At 42.8% G+C, this 17,752-nt stretch overlaps 1 protein-coding gene across 50 annotated transcripts in view; it reads left to right on the top strand.

Annotated features, from left to right (window-relative positions):
• The first annotated feature begins 507 nt into the window (after window positions 1-507).
• LOC143341872 (uncharacterized) overlaps window positions 508-17,752 on the top strand; it is a 97,752-nt gene continuing 80,507 nt past the window's right edge. For 47 of the 50 annotated variants that reach the window (XR_013079689.1, XM_076765247.1, XM_076765206.1 and 44 more), the window contains exons 1-6: window positions 508-665; window positions 3,319-3,516; window positions 4,356-4,741; window positions 4,826-5,066; window positions 5,357-5,534; window positions 8,194-8,334. Coding sequence is in view for 49 of the 50 variants with exons in the window: in XM_076765247.1 (XP_076621362.1) it covers window positions 3,343-3,516; window positions 4,356-4,741; window positions 4,826-5,066; window positions 5,357-5,534; window positions 8,194-8,334 (1,120 nt within the window). In the remaining variant the exon portion in view is untranslated. Of the gene's footprint in view, window positions 666-1,649; window positions 1,819-3,318; window positions 3,517-4,355; window positions 4,742-4,825; window positions 5,067-5,356; window positions 5,535-6,000; window positions 8,047-8,193; window positions 8,335-9,744; window positions 17,595-17,752 lie in introns of those variants that run through there. The other 3 variants (XM_076765242.1, XM_076765196.1, XM_076765246.1) reach the window with 3 other exon arrangements.

Below are 17,752 nucleotides of genomic sequence, written 5' to 3'. Positions count from 1 at the left end.
ATTGCCATGATGTTAGACCGGCAAAAATCAGGATTGTATCAACTTTATCGTTCCGCAACTTGCTAACCTCTCGTTGCTGAATAGAATTTAACCAATGCAATGAAGATTGCGACAAGTAACGATGATTATCAGGTGTTCTTACGTTGCAAAGCATCTTGTATCGATATAACTTTGAATTACGAGCGGTACATTGTAATGTGTATGCAGCACAGCACGATATATTTGTATCTGATTTGCGAATGCGATCTGAATACAAATTGTCATTATACGGATTGATAATAAAGCGAATGAGATCGAATATTACTTTGTACTTTCATTGATGCGTTCCTACCTTTTATATGTCCGGTGTCGTGCCGCGTAAAAATAGTCACTAGGTTCTAAAATTCTTTCGACGGCCCTGCTTAGACGGCCGTTCTCTTTGCCCCACTATTCGTATCTTGATGCGCAGAACGTTGGTTTTACTTTTCTGCGCCGCGTCGCCGTGCAAGGGGCACACTGTTTCTGTGCATCCCGGTTATCCCCTTGCAGAGCGGGTCGATCGTTAACGCGTAGCACCACGGCCATTGTGTAAAAAGAACCCACGACGCTCGGTTAGTGCACGCTGAGGACGGGACGTGTAGTTTTCCAAGTTTTCCTCCTGTGATATTTAGACTGTGCCAATATAGGTGAGTAACATCCGTATAAGTACATTGGCTTGCGTTTTAGTCGTTAGCTTTTATTTCGAATAGTGTCCATGGAAAAGTCTATGGAAAATCAGGTCGCCATGCTATGCCAACAAAGATGCGGTTTTGTCGCGTTGAAGCGTGTTCTCGTGAAAAAAACGTAATTGAAAGTGTTCAAAATTTCGTGGAACAAGTGTCTGTTGCGAAATTCAGACGAATAGAACTCTTTTTCGAATAAAGTAATTTGCATTTTCCGAGCTCGTTTTCGAGAGTTTTCGCCATTTTGCCTTAGCCAAGTCTACAGAGTCGGCCATTACGTACGCGTGCCAGGTTGCGGTCCAGGGCCGGTTAACGACGTTGAAGACACTTTGTACTTTTTTTTTTATTGTGAGTAAATTCATTTTAATTGCTTATTTATACGCACATGTGTACATATATGTGCACACACATGCATTCTCACAACGTTCATTTATATTCAAGATAGTTTACTTGTAATGCTACGTAATTATGGGTGACAATAAGATCGATGCCGCGTATTTAGTTTGATAAATCTGCTAGTTTCTTCGATACGATCGATTACCTACTTGCCCTGTTATCGAAATACATTGTACGATACCAGATACGTTGATTATATTTCGTAAAATGTAATCACTACGAAAGTCACCTACATGTGTTTTGTTCGCAATTATTTTTCTTCGTTATGATTGGTTAGCATGTTTGTTACTTACTGTTCGTTAGAAGATACAGCATTTTTGTTAGTAAGAAAGTGAGAGAGGCGTGTACTTGTTTTCATGTATCGCTGGATTCTTTTACTAAAAGTTTCATGCTAACGTATACTATTGAATCAAAATAGAAAAGTGTTTTATCTGTAGCGTCCTCTAGTTGCAATTTCCAATCACGGCGAGACCATCATAGCTTTCGGGAGTAGAGCGCATGCTCGATAGTTTACTTCGTTTTTTTCTTCTCTCGTGCCCTCTTCCGGGGAAGCCTGCGCTCTCTGACGGTCGATGTACAGGCAAGCAAGCAGGCGTTGTGCTACGCCATTGTTGAAAAGGGCAGCGCTCGAGGCGCACGCCGAGCTTGGACGCTTACGCAGTTTTTCACTTTTCATCGATCCCGTTGCTGTGATATTAGATTGTTTTATACCCCTTATTAGGTGAGTGATACAACACGTAGATAGTTATTCATAAAATTCGCTATTTCGTCAGAGCTCGCAAGAAAATTCCGGAAAATTTTAAGGTGGGGTGACATGGCGCGGGCGGATCCTCTATATACTTTTGAGAAAACACCAGTTCGGTTTTGTTTTCGTTCGATCGAAATTCCCTGATGAAGTAAGCGTTTGCGATTTTCCTGTGTTTGTCCAGACGGTACTTTCAACGGGAAATTTCAATATCGGTGTCAACTTTTAGGTTGTATATTTTTCCTTGCGAGCTTTTCTTCTATCGCCATTTTGTCCGGGCGCGACCTCGCGGACGGCCATATTGCGATCCACGTCTCCTCTCCTCTCGTGGTTTCCGGGGGCGGTGTAAGGAAAGTGCATCGTTCTTTTTCGCCGGTCGGTAGATGCGATTGAAAAAATTATCTGTCGCTAACTTGTTTTGTTTCACACACGTTGCTCGGCGCCATCTGACGTAACATTCGATACAAGATAACAATATAAATAGATTACGCAATCGCGCGTAAGCAGTGAATGCTCTTCGCTTTATTTCGTATTAATCTTTTCACGCGTACATTCGCATTATTGTCCCCCCTCCCCACCCGTGGTTAAAACTTACGCGTTGCGCATGTGAACCGAGTAATCGATTTTCCGTTTTATTGCGCGTCAATGATGTAAACCGCGGTGACGTAAACTGTTACATTTCGCCCTGGTCTTCCAAATTTGTAGTTTTCTAATGGCCGCGACAAATTTCGTTTATGGTTTCAAATATTATATTTACCTTCCGTAATGTAACGAAGGACAATTATTGTCGAGACATAAATGTTCAAAAATTTGTTATCATGTATAGATCGAAGAATATTTGGGAATCAGTGGTTTGGGTATTTAGAATTGGAATGATAGGAGATTGTCATGCTTGTATTTGTAGAATTTATTATAGTAATATTTCTGAAATATTTGATTTGTCATCATTGTCAAACGAATTGAAAGGGGTTCCATCGTGTAGTTCGTGCGTATATTCGATTTATCGCGTTTTACTTTTCCGCATTTCGGTATAATCGTTAGGGTACCGGTGAATCCAGCAGACGCCCCTGAATTCCAGGGGCCTCGAGCCAGTGCGCAAGTCAAACGCGCAGCACGGGCGCAGCTGCGCATGCGTGATGCTTGCGCGTCCTCCTGCATCATCCCCACCAAATCGTCCATTACCGTTATGAGGACACGCACAAAGGAAAAGGCCAGAAGACCGATTCGACCGACGCGCTTGCATCGTACGGCCATTTTGGAAGCTTTGGTGCTTCCTTGCGGAGCTTTTTGCCGCGGTTGCGTATCGATCGCGAACATAGTTAAAATTTATCATTTCTGCCGTATATTTTGGAATTATCCGGCTCAATGTTCGCGTTAATCGGGCGTAGAAAAGCTAGATAGCATTAGGCACGGTCGATATTGAACATCGGGTCGTTCCGTCTGCTCATCGCCACGGGTCTTCTTCTGCTTGTACAGAAACGAGGGAACTGAATCAGAAACATGGAAGACGACCAGCAGTTCTGTCTTAGGTGGAATAACCACCAAAGCACATTAATTCAGAACTTCGACACGCTTCTCGAAAGCGGGACGCTGGTTGACTGCACCCTGGCGGCGGAGGGGAAATACTTAAAGGCCCATAAGGTAGTTCTTTCCGCGTGCAGTCCCTATTTTGAGGTAAGTTTATTATTCTGTTCATGTTTCTGTCATAAATATATTTTTCTTCTATTGATTTAGTAGCATACGTAATGTTCGTTTAATGAGTAGGGTGTAGAGTTCGGTTGAATTGAAAATCAAGGAAACGTTAAATTTACATTAAATGTTACTTCGTGCTTTAAAGTTGAATATACCGTAAAAGTACAACTACAATTTTGTCATACATTGAAAAGTAAACGTTTTTCAAAAGGGTAGAAAATACGAGCAATCGGGGATTGGACTTTTTGTCATTAGTTTGTTTCATTTCCATTGACTAAGCATGGTTGGAATCTGTAGCAAATACTGGAATTCAAATTGTGGGAAAGGGGGAACCTGAAATTGAAACAAGATGGCTGCCCTTGTTGAACGTTGCCTGGGCAGATGCCTGAGAGGCAGGGGGAATGAAAGCCCAAACCCCCTCCTGGTTCCTCGTGATCAATACAGAGAAAGCAAGATGGCTGATTTCCAGGGCACTTGCCCTGGGATTTTACCCTGACATGGGTGGGGGTGTTTGAACATGCAGTGCCTCTGCAATTTGAGCTTGGATCATGAAATTAAATTCCCTTTGCTAATATTATGCCACAGTGAAAGCTGAGCTTAGCCTAATGGAAAATTTACACAATTTATACCGATTCTGAATATCCTTGATATATTTATTCGGGAATATTTAATTATTTCGTTTACTATCATGTTTAGATTTAAGTATTTGAATTCACTAATCGTTACATGAGGAGATTGTTTTCGCGATTTACGTTAGTTTTACAATGAATTAGTTAACGATGAATGAAATACTTGAAGGGTATGTTATGTTTTAATTGTAGGGCCTCCTCAGCGAGCACTACGACAAACATCCAGTCTTCATATTGAAAGATGTTAAGTTCAAAGAATTGAAAGCGATGATGGACTACATGTACAGGGGGGAAGTAAACATCTCCCAAGACCAATTGGCAGCGCTTCTTAAGGCCGCGGAGTCTCTACAAATAAAGGGTCTCTCAGAAAGTAAAACGGGTGGTAGCAGTAAGACGGACACAAGGCAACAAAAGGTCGTTCCACAAGCAACGGCCCCGTCGTTAGACATTCCACACGCGTCTTCCGGTCTTACAATAGAAAAGAACAAAGTTCCTAGGCAGGTTATGGCACAAGGTTCCGTAGGGGACCTGCCTGAAGAGTCGGGCAGTCCCCAACTACCTAAGGGTCTCTCCTCGAGGTAAGAACATTGGAAATACACATTCATTCGTCGAACGAAGCTTTGGAAATGCATTTAATTGATCGGTCCTTGTTTCGTTTGCAGAGAGGGCTCACAAAGTCCAACTTCGAGGAAGAGAAAGAGGTTTAGAAGAAGAAGCGTCGGTGAAGATACAATAGAAAACCATGAAGCCTCCAATTCCAGTGACTTGCCCCAGCAAATGGGTGTTCCTGCGCTTGGAATTGCACCCGTGGCTGACGAAAAAGTACATGCAGATCCCACAGATTCGCTTGGCAGGTCAGCTTTAATGACGCAGCTGACGAAACCGGCGGACGAAATGCTACAGGTACGTGTTGCGAAATTCAATATCGATTTCTCAGCGTGACCACGTTTGAGAGTTGCTTACCAACGTATAATGGAGGCAGTCACCGTAGTGCTGTTTCTTTCGCGCGTTGGAAGAGTAACGAACGTCGTGCTTTATCCTTCTATTTGGTTCCGTTTTTATTTGGTCTTATAGAGTGGAAACGGCGCGATACAATATATTCTTTTATTTTACGTTCATCCGTCTCTACGTGTCTATGATATCGTAAGTGAAAAAGAAGAAACTCGTGTATCAAATACTTTCTCTTTGTACAGCTACCACTCGAAAAGCCAGAGCCAAATGATAGTCTGATCGAGCCAAAATCTGAGTATCTTGAAGACCCGGAGGAGAGCGTCGAAGATCTGACGCTAGATGACGATATGAATGACCTAAACGAAATGGAGCAAGATAATAACAGAGCCGGACCGTCCCACGACCCCTCCCAACATCCTGGTAAGTTTGCACAAACGTACGCTTTCATTTAAACGATGGTTTCGTTTGGCTAGTAACGTAGCGGAATACAGGGTATACTCGCAAATGGCGAGCTGATTTCAAATTTCGCACACACGTCGAATCTCTAGTTGCTCAGATTTCTCCAGATTTAGCTTTCATATGTACCGTGAACTCTCTATGCGTATCTAAACAATATCGTATGACGGATACGAGTGACAGTAGCAAACCTTCCATCCAGAAGAAACTTTGGATCGAAGCTGAGCTTTCTACCCTGGCATCTTACCGAAAACGAGGAGATCGCCCTTATACGTTCGAGTTTCTTAAAGCAATATTGGCAATACGATTAAAAGGGACCATTTGATTGATGAAACTTACTGAGTCCTCGCGAACGTTTCGTTTAATTGTATAAGTATAAATCGGGCCGTGCAATGATTTGCCGACACTAGCTTGGGTTTCCTCGTTGCAGGTGGGGGGGCGGGAGCGCGGTCTCGGTCGAGAGGGAATTTGGGTGGTGGTGGCGGCGGTGCCGTCTGGGCGTCCCATTTCCTCGAATGTAAAAAAGGGCCGAATACGAGGCGGCCACGCCCAGACGTTGACGTAGGCGCGTTGCTTAAATCACTGGCGAACAAGCAGGGCAGAAAGTATAGTTTAGACTCCGTTAAAATGTCCCTGGAGGCAATATTGCAGCAGGGGGTTAGCACCACTCAGGCATCAGAGATGTATGGCATTAATCGCTCGACCCTGCAGTTCTATTTGAAAAAATTGAACGTCGTCAGAAGGAGATGGAGGCAACAACCTAGTAACCTGGTCCAGCCTAGGCAGTCTTAGTGTGTATGCCTTACAGAAAGTAGTTTGCGTAACAATGTTCAGTGTTGAGATTTGGCAGCGAGAAATGCCACTAAACGGTTGAAACGGCTTGTTCAGCTGTTACGATCTCTTCCGTTCTGTTTATAATTCCACGCGGCGTTGTACTTACTTTGTTCGTTTCGAGGAATATGTTAATTTTTATATATAGCGATCGAAGATAATCGACTCGGTTTTTCTTTTTTTTTTCTTGGCGTTTCTCATTCGACGAGAACTTCGTATGCGTGTATTGTGCCAAACTTTGGGAATTATTAAGCATCGCTGATACCGGAAGCATTCTCACACGTAATCGTACGTTGCAGGAAAATATCGATGCTTTTTATTCCGCTGAAACGAGACGACGCGCGAACAAATTGCTCAAATTTGTTTTTCCTGGTAATTTGTTGTACCGTGTGCTCCGAAAAATACAGGGTTTAGAATTCAGTTTTTAAATTAGCCAGCGAATCGATGTATCGATCGATCGCGATCCGACGAGGAATTTTTATCGCTCTACAAAGTATATATTTGAGGTTAGTTCTTGTTATACGTACATACGAGTCTATATATACATGCAGTCACTGTACGACACAGTAATCAATTTTATAGTTGTACGATCTGTGTTCCGAATGGAGCCGATTGCGTTTGCATTTGCATTAACCCTTTCACAGAAACTTATTTAGCCCGAGAGACTCTCGGGGGTAAGACGATACCTCAGAACTGTTTAGTCCATTATAGACACGAAACGAGTTATTATTCCATGCTCAGTTTCCTTTTTCCTTGACTCTTTTGTTCTGTTACATTTTGTTTAACGTTCAAGACAGAAGGATGGTATTGCTTTTGAAAGTAATAGTGATCGTTTGATCAACCCATATTATTGATTTGAAACACGGTCACAATTTTTCTGAACTTCAAGGCACTCGTGAGCTAATTTTGTGAATTTTAGTAAATTCGATAGTGCCCGAACTGAACAAATCTATTAGATATTTATATATGCTAGATAATATGATAGACGCCTTAGTTTGAAACTATCGTTCCACTGAATCGAAAGAAAGTGCGTGGTATGTTGTTCATTCTGTGTTTTTACACACGCCGCAAAGTACTTATTAACGCGAATAATGAAGAAGGTACGCGTAAAACGTGTTATTTTTTTAAAGGAATATTTCTTATTGCGAAACGAAGCAACGTAGAATATACCGTCTCGGAACAGTCACGTTTTACTGTGAAAGGGTTGAATACAAGCGCGAGTCAGCATACGATCAAGTGGCGTACAAAGTATCGGACTGTGAAATAGCTTGAAAACTATCAGTATTATCTCTTTGTTCTAAGTGTTGCGGTAGGATCAATTAGGCAAAAGTATTCGAGGCATGTAAAGTGTTCGACGTGTGTTTGTATGCGTGTATACGTATGTACGACAGCAACGGAGAATCGCGTGTTTAATAGGAATATAAGATTTCGTGTTATATCGCCAAATATTATTCTCGCGATTAAAAGCGGAAAACGGGGATGAACGACGGAGTGTACCTTTATGATAATATCGTCTATAATAATACTATCAGGTTTCATCTTTTCTGTAAGAGAAATGTGTACGATTTTTGATCGCGATTACCCTGTATTTCACTAATGCGGATCGTCCCAAGGATCCGGATGGTATTTTTGTTCTCGTTTAAATGAGGATGAAATTTGTGAATAAAGTAATCCCTCATTCCAAACGCTTAACCGACTTTTAATTTTCTCATTTCACGTTGAAGTTTCCGATATCGTCGCGTACGTTTGACAAAGTTTGTTACGAGCATGGCTTTCTTTTTTGTTTCATTAGCAGGTATAGGTGCGTGGCACGTTACCGGAGATCGGAGTAACGCGGGAGGTGTTGTGGGCTCGGTGGCAGGAGCTCCAGGAACGACAGACGAAGTTTTTCTTGCAGCCCAGGAGGCCGCCCAGGCCCACCGCGACTCTCAAGGTAGGCTCACCCACACCATTTTTCATCAGCTCCTGCCCGCCGTAACAATAGGCACTTGACATTGGCACCGACCATACTTGGTATTCGATTGATTTACGGTTGTGCAAAAATGAACGGATTCATGGAACGCCGTAAGTCGAAGGAAAAAAAAGCCACCGCTCTTCGAATGTGTAAATTTGAAGGAAGATTTCCAACAGAGAATTTTCTCTGACGATCGACGAATGTTGAAAAAGCGTCTCGCTAGAAACGCGCAACACATTCTTAGAACTCGTTTAACGAAAAAGAAGTAAAACGAATATGCCTTAGCGAGAAGTGCCCGTTGCGCAGGCGCGACAGGGCTCATTTTTTTCTTTCACTGTCGAATAACGTGGTTCAACCTAGATTGCCGGTACATTCAAGAGTAGCACGGTCTCTGAAAGAGCTTTTCACTTTTCTAAACAGGGCATGTAGCTTTTCCGTTAATTTCTAAGTTCCTTATTATCTTTGTCTTCCACTTTATTTTTATCGCGATACCATGCTGCGAGGTTGACGAGACCGACAACGCCACAATTTTTCTATACACATACGTATACTACAGATGCACGTATATGCATTTTATTTTGTATTGTTCGTCGTCCTTCGGTATCTTATCGCTTGGTGCAATATTCCAAGATATTGGCGACCGCGTATATGCGTACTCGCGACACACGGAACGTTTTCCCTCCCTTTTTGCTTTGTGGCTCGTCTTTATCGTTGGCCTCGCGACGCGATATTGCGACCTCTCTCTCCTCTGCAAGGAAAAAGTCGACCGTGCGGACCGAGCAGCTTCGCCGCGACCACCGACCAAAGGAAATACGAGACACGTTCTCGCATCTTTTGCATTATCGTGTATATACGAACGTAGCGAGGGAAGCGTTAACCCGGGTAGTAAATCCTCCTCGATACATATCGTGATCCTCTTACGGTGATCAGTCACACGTGGGAACAATTTTCAGACGACAGATGGGGAGAGAGAGAGAGAGACTGAGCGAGTGAGAAAGAAAGAGAAAAAGGGACAGCGAAAGCTGCCGGAATATTCGGTGTTAGAACGTCCACGTATCTCGACTAAACAAATTTTCAAGTAAGCTTTGCAAGGATCATTGCTATCGTACAGTTGGTAATTAATTTTCGCCAACGATCATTAACGGTGACGTCCAAGGATCGATCGAGAACGATAAACAGACTATTTTCACGGTTTTATATATCGATACTTTCGGTTGTTGGTAGGCAGGTCTCTCAAGGGTATCCTCTCCCTTCGGTATTTTTAATTTTTTAAGGATGTTGTACAGTAATTATATATAACCCTTTGCACATAATTTTGCTTTCGGGTAGACGCGTTAATTAATGCCATATAATGCAATGAAGCAGACGAAAATCAACCTTCACTATTAGGTACTAGGAGACTGTATTCTCGTGCGGATCCACCACAAAGGCTTTCAATGAACTTGAGGCAGCATCGTCTTCAAAAAATTCACAGATCAGGAGCCAAAAGATTCCCTCAGAAACCGTGCAGAGTCTGTAAAGTGCACGGAAGACGTAAGGATACATGTTACATGTGCGAGTACTGCGAGGTACCCCTTTGCAGAGCCAAATGTTTCGACCGTTATCACACCGAGGTGCAGTACTGAGCTTTTTTAACCGCGTTTTCATCCATTGAACATTATTTCATTTACGCGTGGCGCGAAATACTTTCCTCCGTGCAAAAGTTATCGTGGAAAAACCTTTATTAGATGATGGTACATTGTACGTCGTATAGTTGATGTAATCTTATTCTCTAATAAAAATTTGTTTCATTCGTTCGAACGAAATACATATTTAAACGAGTATCGAGTGCAAAGGGTTAAATGCGCAGTAAATTTACGAACGAGGCTAGAGAGATTTTCGTAAAACAAATCCGACCGACGAAGCGATACACGGGTCGAAAGGAAATTCGTGAAACGGATCGTTATTCGCGTGCATATCGTGCAACAGTCGCGTTGTTGCTATGAGAAACATAAGTCGAAGTAACGCGAGAGCTTGAGAAGGATATAACGGCGCGTATCGCGGGAGCCCGTTGCCCTAGTTTTTCCTTCCTCTTCGGAAGCCGTTCTTTCTAGACATTGAATAGTAACGGAATACAGCCGCGACCATATTACGTACCGTATAATCGATTTAATGTAAAGTCCTCGAGAGGCTCTACGTTCGCGTGAAGAATGCTAAGCGTCACCGTCTACAAAATTAATTCGAGCGTGTACTACGGGAAGTCGAAATTTTATTTTAATCCTCCAAAGCATATTGCTGCGCAAGTTTCGTTGCGTTGCACGGGGACGTTTCACGATTCGGTCGCGACGACGGTTCCCACGGAAACCCGTCGGCCTTGAGCTCGATAGAACCCCGACAGAAGTATAATTGCGACGATAGAAATGCTCGCGAGTCGTGGCTGAACGACGCACACCGCGTATGATGACCGCGATCGTCGCGGAGAAAATACTCGACGATTTATCGCGTCGATCAATTGCGCGACGATGAATCGTGTCCAGAAGCGAAAGGTCGGTGAAATTACGCGATGAATGGAATTATTTCGTCCGGAGCGTGTTTTAGGCGCGACGATTTCGAAGTCGACCTAGTTTCGCGATTCTCCGCGTCTCGGGGGCCGTTGAACCCCGTCGATCGATCAACAGACTCGATTACGCAACGATAAATCGCGAGACGATTCCGACGCGAAAACAAGGGAACTCGGTACGGTCGAGAAGAATCGAACGAAACCGCGAGTCTCGAACAGTTCGAGTTCGAGTTCGAGAATTAACGGTTTGGCAGCGAAGCTCGCTCGGTGATACAGAAACGCGTGCACACGCGGGGAGAGGAATAAGGAGTAAAAGAACGCGCAGCTGTCGCTTCCTCGGATCGGTGCATCTGCTAACAACTGTGCAGCTGGCGTTGGCAGATGCGACGCGGGCTGGTTCGCACGGACGCCTTGGCGTCCCCGAAACTTGGGTAGAAAAAAGTCAGAGTTAATTTTCATTGGCCAGACCCGAGGCTAAGAAACGAACGGAAAGAGGGAAAGAGGCGCCCGAGGAGACCTACGAAAACTATTTGACCGGTCGCGATTTTTAGGGGCTCTCTTTAACGCGTGGTGTAAAATGTATTTTTAAAAACACACGTTTAGGGTAAATGGTCGCCCGAAAAAGAAAAGGTGATCCAACGCGGGATACAAGGTAATATCGGAGAGAGAGGAGCGACCTCTCCGTCAATGCCAGTCCTTTGCTACGTCTACGTTTCGCAACCGATCCTCGTTTCTAAGAGTTTCTCGAACGAAAGTCCGTCGTTTTCGCGCGGGAGAAACCGTCCAGCACGATTAATAGAATATTTGGAAACGCTCGCATTGATGGGGACGGTCGTTGTTTTCACCGTCAGAGACTTGTTACCTTGAATCGATTGTTCGAGCGGTTTTCATTGAAGTAACAAAAAGGTGCTACCGAGCAAATTTTGCGAATTTGCTCATTATCGCTGTCTTTCAACACGTTCCGTGCCGCGTGGGTTATCGATTACCCGCGATGGACGATCTTTCTTTCGGTTCGCGGTTCTGGATACACGGGTCACCGGTGACCCGCTCGGCGTAGAGATCGACGATCCATCCAAAGACACGGCGGCGATCATGAGACTAGCAATTTATCTCTCGCAGATACGAAGGGCGGATTCTTGCGCCACGAAATGAAAAAGAAAGAGGGGAAAGTGTCTAAAGTAAGGCGTCGTTGCGAGAGATGTTACTACAAGAATGTAAACAAGTTCGGTACCCAGTTCGCGAGAAATAGCACCGTGAAAGTAGCAACGTTTTGCGAGAATTGTTACGGGAAACCTCACCTATGCGCGACGTGCTTCTTTATGGAACATCAGTACGCGGGATAATTGTTTTTGAATAAAAGCATATTCAGTTTCAAATGTAGCATTCCGTGTACTTTATCATCCTTGCGTCTCGGTATCGGGCGATCTTTGTACGGTTGGAAGATGCGCGATCCATTACGTAATCCACGGACACGCGTAACGAACCGATCGGAGCGTGGCGTTGATCACCGGATCTCTCACCGGTGAGAGTCGAACTTTGCAAAAGCGCGAGTGTTGCCTGCGCGGTATGGAACGTGTTCACGAATCGACTTGGCGTCCAATTAAAAAAAAAAAAAAGAGATAGTACACGCAGCCTGATCAATTTGATTCGATTAAAAAAAGCTTTAGTCGAACGCCCTCTCGTAACGCACTTTTGTGTCCGCTTTGTCCCGTTTTCTTGGCGAAGCATCGAGTCGCACCATGGTCTCGTTCGCGAGTTTTCCACTTTGCTATTGTTTTTGTCGGCCACTTGGTTGTGGCGGTAATGCGCGTATAACAAAAAGTAAAAAAAAAGCAGCCGAAAACTAGAGCCGGCGTTGCGCCACGTTATTTGCAGTACGTAGAGGATTCCTATAAACGTAGTTGTTAGAAACAAAGAGGATACGAGATCCGGCGAAACAAGGGCAAAGGTGGTCGCGTCGTTCGCGTCGATCGCTTCGAAGATAGATCCAAAAAACGCGTTCGAAGCTTTTCTCTTCGAGCAGACGCGACCCACCGTTCACCTTTGCCCTCAACCAGTCGGTGGGCAATCCTCGTATCCTAAGGGAAAAGAAACAGAGAAAGGAACCACCCATTGTAGTCGTTTACGTGTTTTTTTTGTTGGTAGAAACGTGACGAAAGTAGAACGCGTAACAGATCGTAACCCGTGAAAGCCAAGCGGGTAATCGCGTGGGCGTAAAAGGGGATAAATTATTCCGTGCGATCCCGATCGTGTGGCGAGGAAAGATGACGCCAGGCAAAGTCGGAATCGACGATCTCGTTTTTTTAAACGACGCGAAGCCAACCGTGCGTTGCGTTACGAGATCAGCCACTTTCGTGTTACATTCTGTAACTTGTAACCGTTAATTCTCCTCATCTTTTTATCGCGAACCTAACGGATCGACGACGGTTGGTCGTGCGTCGCGCGTTTCTCGCCATACGCGTCGCGGAAGCGCGAAACGGGGGTCAGTATTTCCATTTTCAAATAACCCACGAATGCCTCGTGGGGACGCACATGCGAACGATGGCTTTTAAAAAGTAGTATACGTATTCGTGTGAATATTCATACGCGTCTTGTCCCTCCTTCGCGTTTGAAAACGATACTACGGTTCACGTTGGGTTGTGGCTCTCTATAAGATCGGTAACTAAAAAAAAACGTTTAAACAAAAAAAGCACGTGTCGTTTGGTAGTCGTGACACGCGTGATACGCGTCTGCACGCGTCCTACAAAGACTGTGAACACATATCTCGTTGAAGAAGAGTATCCTTTGCTTTACAGTCTCGTGTCACGCGCGTCGAACCTTTTCCACGCGTACCAACACGTGTGTGTATATACATACCACACATATATATATACACACACACATTACATATTATATATATATAAAATACGATGTGTGATATCAACATACTTTTTCTTTGTCCATCCGTGTATGCGTACACTCGATAGATTTTAATCCATTGCGTTGTGCCATTTTTTGCGTAATTCGTCTTGCATGCCACGCTTCCTTCGGTAGTGTAATTACGACTCTTTAACTCTGCGGAGGTGAGCGAGCGCGGTGCGTTCTCGTCATGGAAGCGCGGACGAAATCTTTTACGCGCGTATTGTTTTGCCTGCAGATTGTTTCGCGTTTCATTAGGGTAGTTACATACATGTTGGTGGTGGTGCTCGATCTGCGAACACATTTTTATACTTCTCCTCTCTACGGATAATTACGAGGCGTACGCGCTTGCACACACTCCAAAACATTATTTTTTTTTTACTAACCCATGTGTACATAACTCGCTTCTTTGTTCGTAACGCATATAAAACATCAAAATATTTGATTAACTTGATTTATATATATATATATATATATATAAATCTATATCTATAAATATATATACATATATACAACGTTGTTTTACACGTATGTATATTTTTACACGTATATAGTACACACGCGTACGCGCATATGTATATATATATGCGTATAAATGTACGCGCGTCGATGAAAGTCCGTAAACAAGTGTGTGTCCCGGAGATTTATTACATGATACATTTAACGTGTATATGTAAAAATACGGATATATATATATGTATATACATTTTGTATACATATATACAAGCACGCACCTTTGTACACACTTTTTCTACTCGATATGTACCTATTATCTTCTATATTTACATTGCGTATGAAAACATACAGTTATAATTATTGTTAATACTGTTCATGGTATTGTACTTTCTCGCATTCGATTCTCGTTGTACTATGCCATGTCAATTTTTGTACTCTGTACGATATTTTCTGTCGTCTTTACCTCCCAAGTGTTTAGGCTGATTACGAATTGAGAAGAGATATACGCTCGGTACGAGAGAGGAAGATCACGGCGGAGACGGTTCTCTGTTTCCGGTCGCGGTCGAGCGATTTCTCGATCGAGGTGTCGAACGAAACCGCTTCTCGAGTTCCTTTCCACTTGGCGCAAGAAGAGAGAAGAGAACGCGTCGAGCGGCGATGCTTTTTCTACGCCGCTCGGTCTCGCGGAATTTATCTTGCACGCTCGTCGGCCATTTTCTTGCGAGCGTGTGCACACAGTGTTTTCTTCGCGTCGTAACGTTCGCCATTTTACGATCGTAACAACGCGCGATTCGCGTGGCTCCCGCGAACGACCGGAAGTCGATCGGTAAACGGTGAAATTTGTCCAAGCGAATCTACGCTTTTTCGTACGATTCGCGAGCGACTCGCCGGTACCGTGCTCCCAGTTAAATGTTGGAACGTCGAAGAAGAAGAAGCCCCTGGGTGTCGTTTGGTAAGATATTGTCCACCGGAAGATGGTAAGATATGGTAAGAACGGTAAAGGTAATAAAATGGGTACGAAGGTAATAGATAAAAGATATATTGTCGGACTTAATTAAATTGCAAATCACGCCGCGATTTGCATTGTTCCGTTTCTGATAAGTTACACATATATTTGTGTACTAACCTCGTACATTGCAAAACTTGTATTCTTAACAATTGTTTGATTTCTCTGAATATTTCAAACGAAACCGAGGTACTCGCGAGCAAGAGGACGATCCAGTCTATGGTAAGACGACCGGACGTCCCTTGCATCGAGAGTTAACTCTTTTCGTTTGCAATTCGAGCGTTTGAATGTTGACATGAACGAACGAATGCAAGTTGAGAGTGAAATTTTCTGAAAGAATGTTCTTTCCCATTATCAATTGTGTAATTTTGTTTCTTTTTACACTACTTTTCAGCATCGTAGGACCTTGGTTTCTTCTAAAGAGAATTCTACACGTATTCTTCGTTCCAGTTATACATTCGCTTGCATTTAGGAGACTCGTAAATGTAACGTTTCTGGTACTTCAAGCGTTGCATTTTACGAATCGATTAAATGACCAGCGATTATGTATATTCGTGTATTTCGTATCTTTTTTCACTTCAAGATACTCGTGGACAGAACGTCGTGCGATTTTGCGCAGTTCCTCTCGCAGTTTTCGTGCGAGTAGTTTGGATCTGTGTTTTCGTACGATGAATCTGTTCCTTTTGTATCGATACATTCGAATCAGTGCAATTTTCCAATGGAAGAAGAAGAAAGTGTCGAGTAACCCTGGAAGAGAGAAGACTCGAGAAGATATCGATCGTTTTGGTTTCCAAAAACTCTTCGATTTGAAGAGACTTTTTGGAAACAGAGATGTGTCTTTTCCTGAAGCTTCGGACATTAGAAGTTTCGGTTCTTGAATCAACGAAAGGTATCTGATTTGATGCCTTTCCATCGAAAGTAGTGCAAAAAGAAAAATCACGCTCGAAGTTCCTACATTTTGGGACTTTAAGCGATGAGTTCAGTCCGAAGAAGTTGGAGCACATGCATCGTGGGATTCTGGTAAAGTTATACGCAATATACAACACTGGTACAGTATTGGTAATCCTCTTTAAAGCTTAGAGTAAGAGCCTAATTTTAGGTGCGTTTATTACTCTCCTCCTGTTCCCCATGTACGATTACATATTTCTAATATTATTTTTGTAATTGTGTTCTAGCATGGTTTTTATATTTCGTGTACCCAAACTTGTTTCTTTGCGTATATAATGTTTCTAGGTTATCTTCTGCAAACTGTATTTTACTTTGCATACAATAGTGGGGTCTTATCAGATGCATAATTATTGATCATCGATGATCGTTTAACTGTTTGCTATCGACCATATCTATTTATGGACGTTTCACGTCGTACTTACAAAATACTACGCCTGTAAAACGTGCAATTCTTTTATTGTCACTTATTTTACACGGTATATTACATCTGATTTTTATTTCCAGTAGTTTTTAATGTTTCCTTTTGCATTTGGAGCGTTTAAATAGCTCTCGAGTGACACGTTTTTAACGATACCGTACGCGTGCATTTAATGGGTCACGTTTTGAGAGCTATCAGTTGTTTTTGTTGCATAATCGAATTACGGGCACATATTTTTTTCGATGTTGTGTTCCGTGTTGCAACGTCGAATACGCGAAAATTTGTGCGGAAATAAAGAAGAATTTCGTTTCGAGTTTTTGAAACGTTGTGTCGTGTCTCGCCAGAAAAGTATGTGGTGCGTGCAGTGTTATCGAATGTGAAACGTTAAACAATCGGTAAAAGGTAAATCGCGTAAGTATGTAGTCTTGCGTGTTGTATCGGCACGCAAGACGCCTTTCGTTATTAACAATTAAAATAATCTAATAAAAATGATTGTTCAAATTACGATTCCGATAGATCGTAAACGAATACGCGTATGCAAGAAATGTTATTTATCCAATTCGAACAGTAACAATCATTTTTATCTTAATATTAAGTATTTTTTACTTATAATGTTTCTCTCGTTACACCTTTAAATATGTGTTTTTGTTTTCTGTGATATTACCCAAAGGTTTTCATCGATCTTTACTTAACAAAATTCCACACGCCGTTTTTTAATCCCGATCAAAAATTAGGGACTTTTTTTTCACGTATTTATTGATTTTTCCTTTTGTTTTTCTTTCGACGATCGATTCTTGTCTGTTCGCATACTTCAGGTTCTCGTACATGTCATATCCAAGTGTTTTTCACGGTTATTATTGTATCATTTTGCAAAAGGAGAAAGGTAGATGCACTCGTAAAGCGATCAACACGACGTTGCGGTTTAACTTTTTTTTTTCTCTTTGGTCATCTTCGTGTTCGCAATTTCAGTCCAACGTATGGTTCTATTTCAACGGCGACTCGACGGAATTCGCTCGATTTCTGTGAATGTGTTCGACTTAACGAGAGTATGAATGCGTCTCTGTGTGACTGATTGCAATAGTAGATGGTTTCACAAGTACAGATAACCGTACGGAAAGAATTTAAGAGATTC

Source organism: Colletes latitarsis, chromosome 5 (genome assembly GCF_051014445.1).
Source record: "Colletes latitarsis isolate SP2378_abdomen chromosome 5, iyColLati1, whole genome shotgun sequence".
Classification (NCBI taxonomy): Eukaryota; Metazoa; Arthropoda; class Insecta; order Hymenoptera; family Colletidae; genus Colletes; species Colletes latitarsis.
This window is presented reverse-complemented; position numbering and strand designations above follow the sequence as displayed.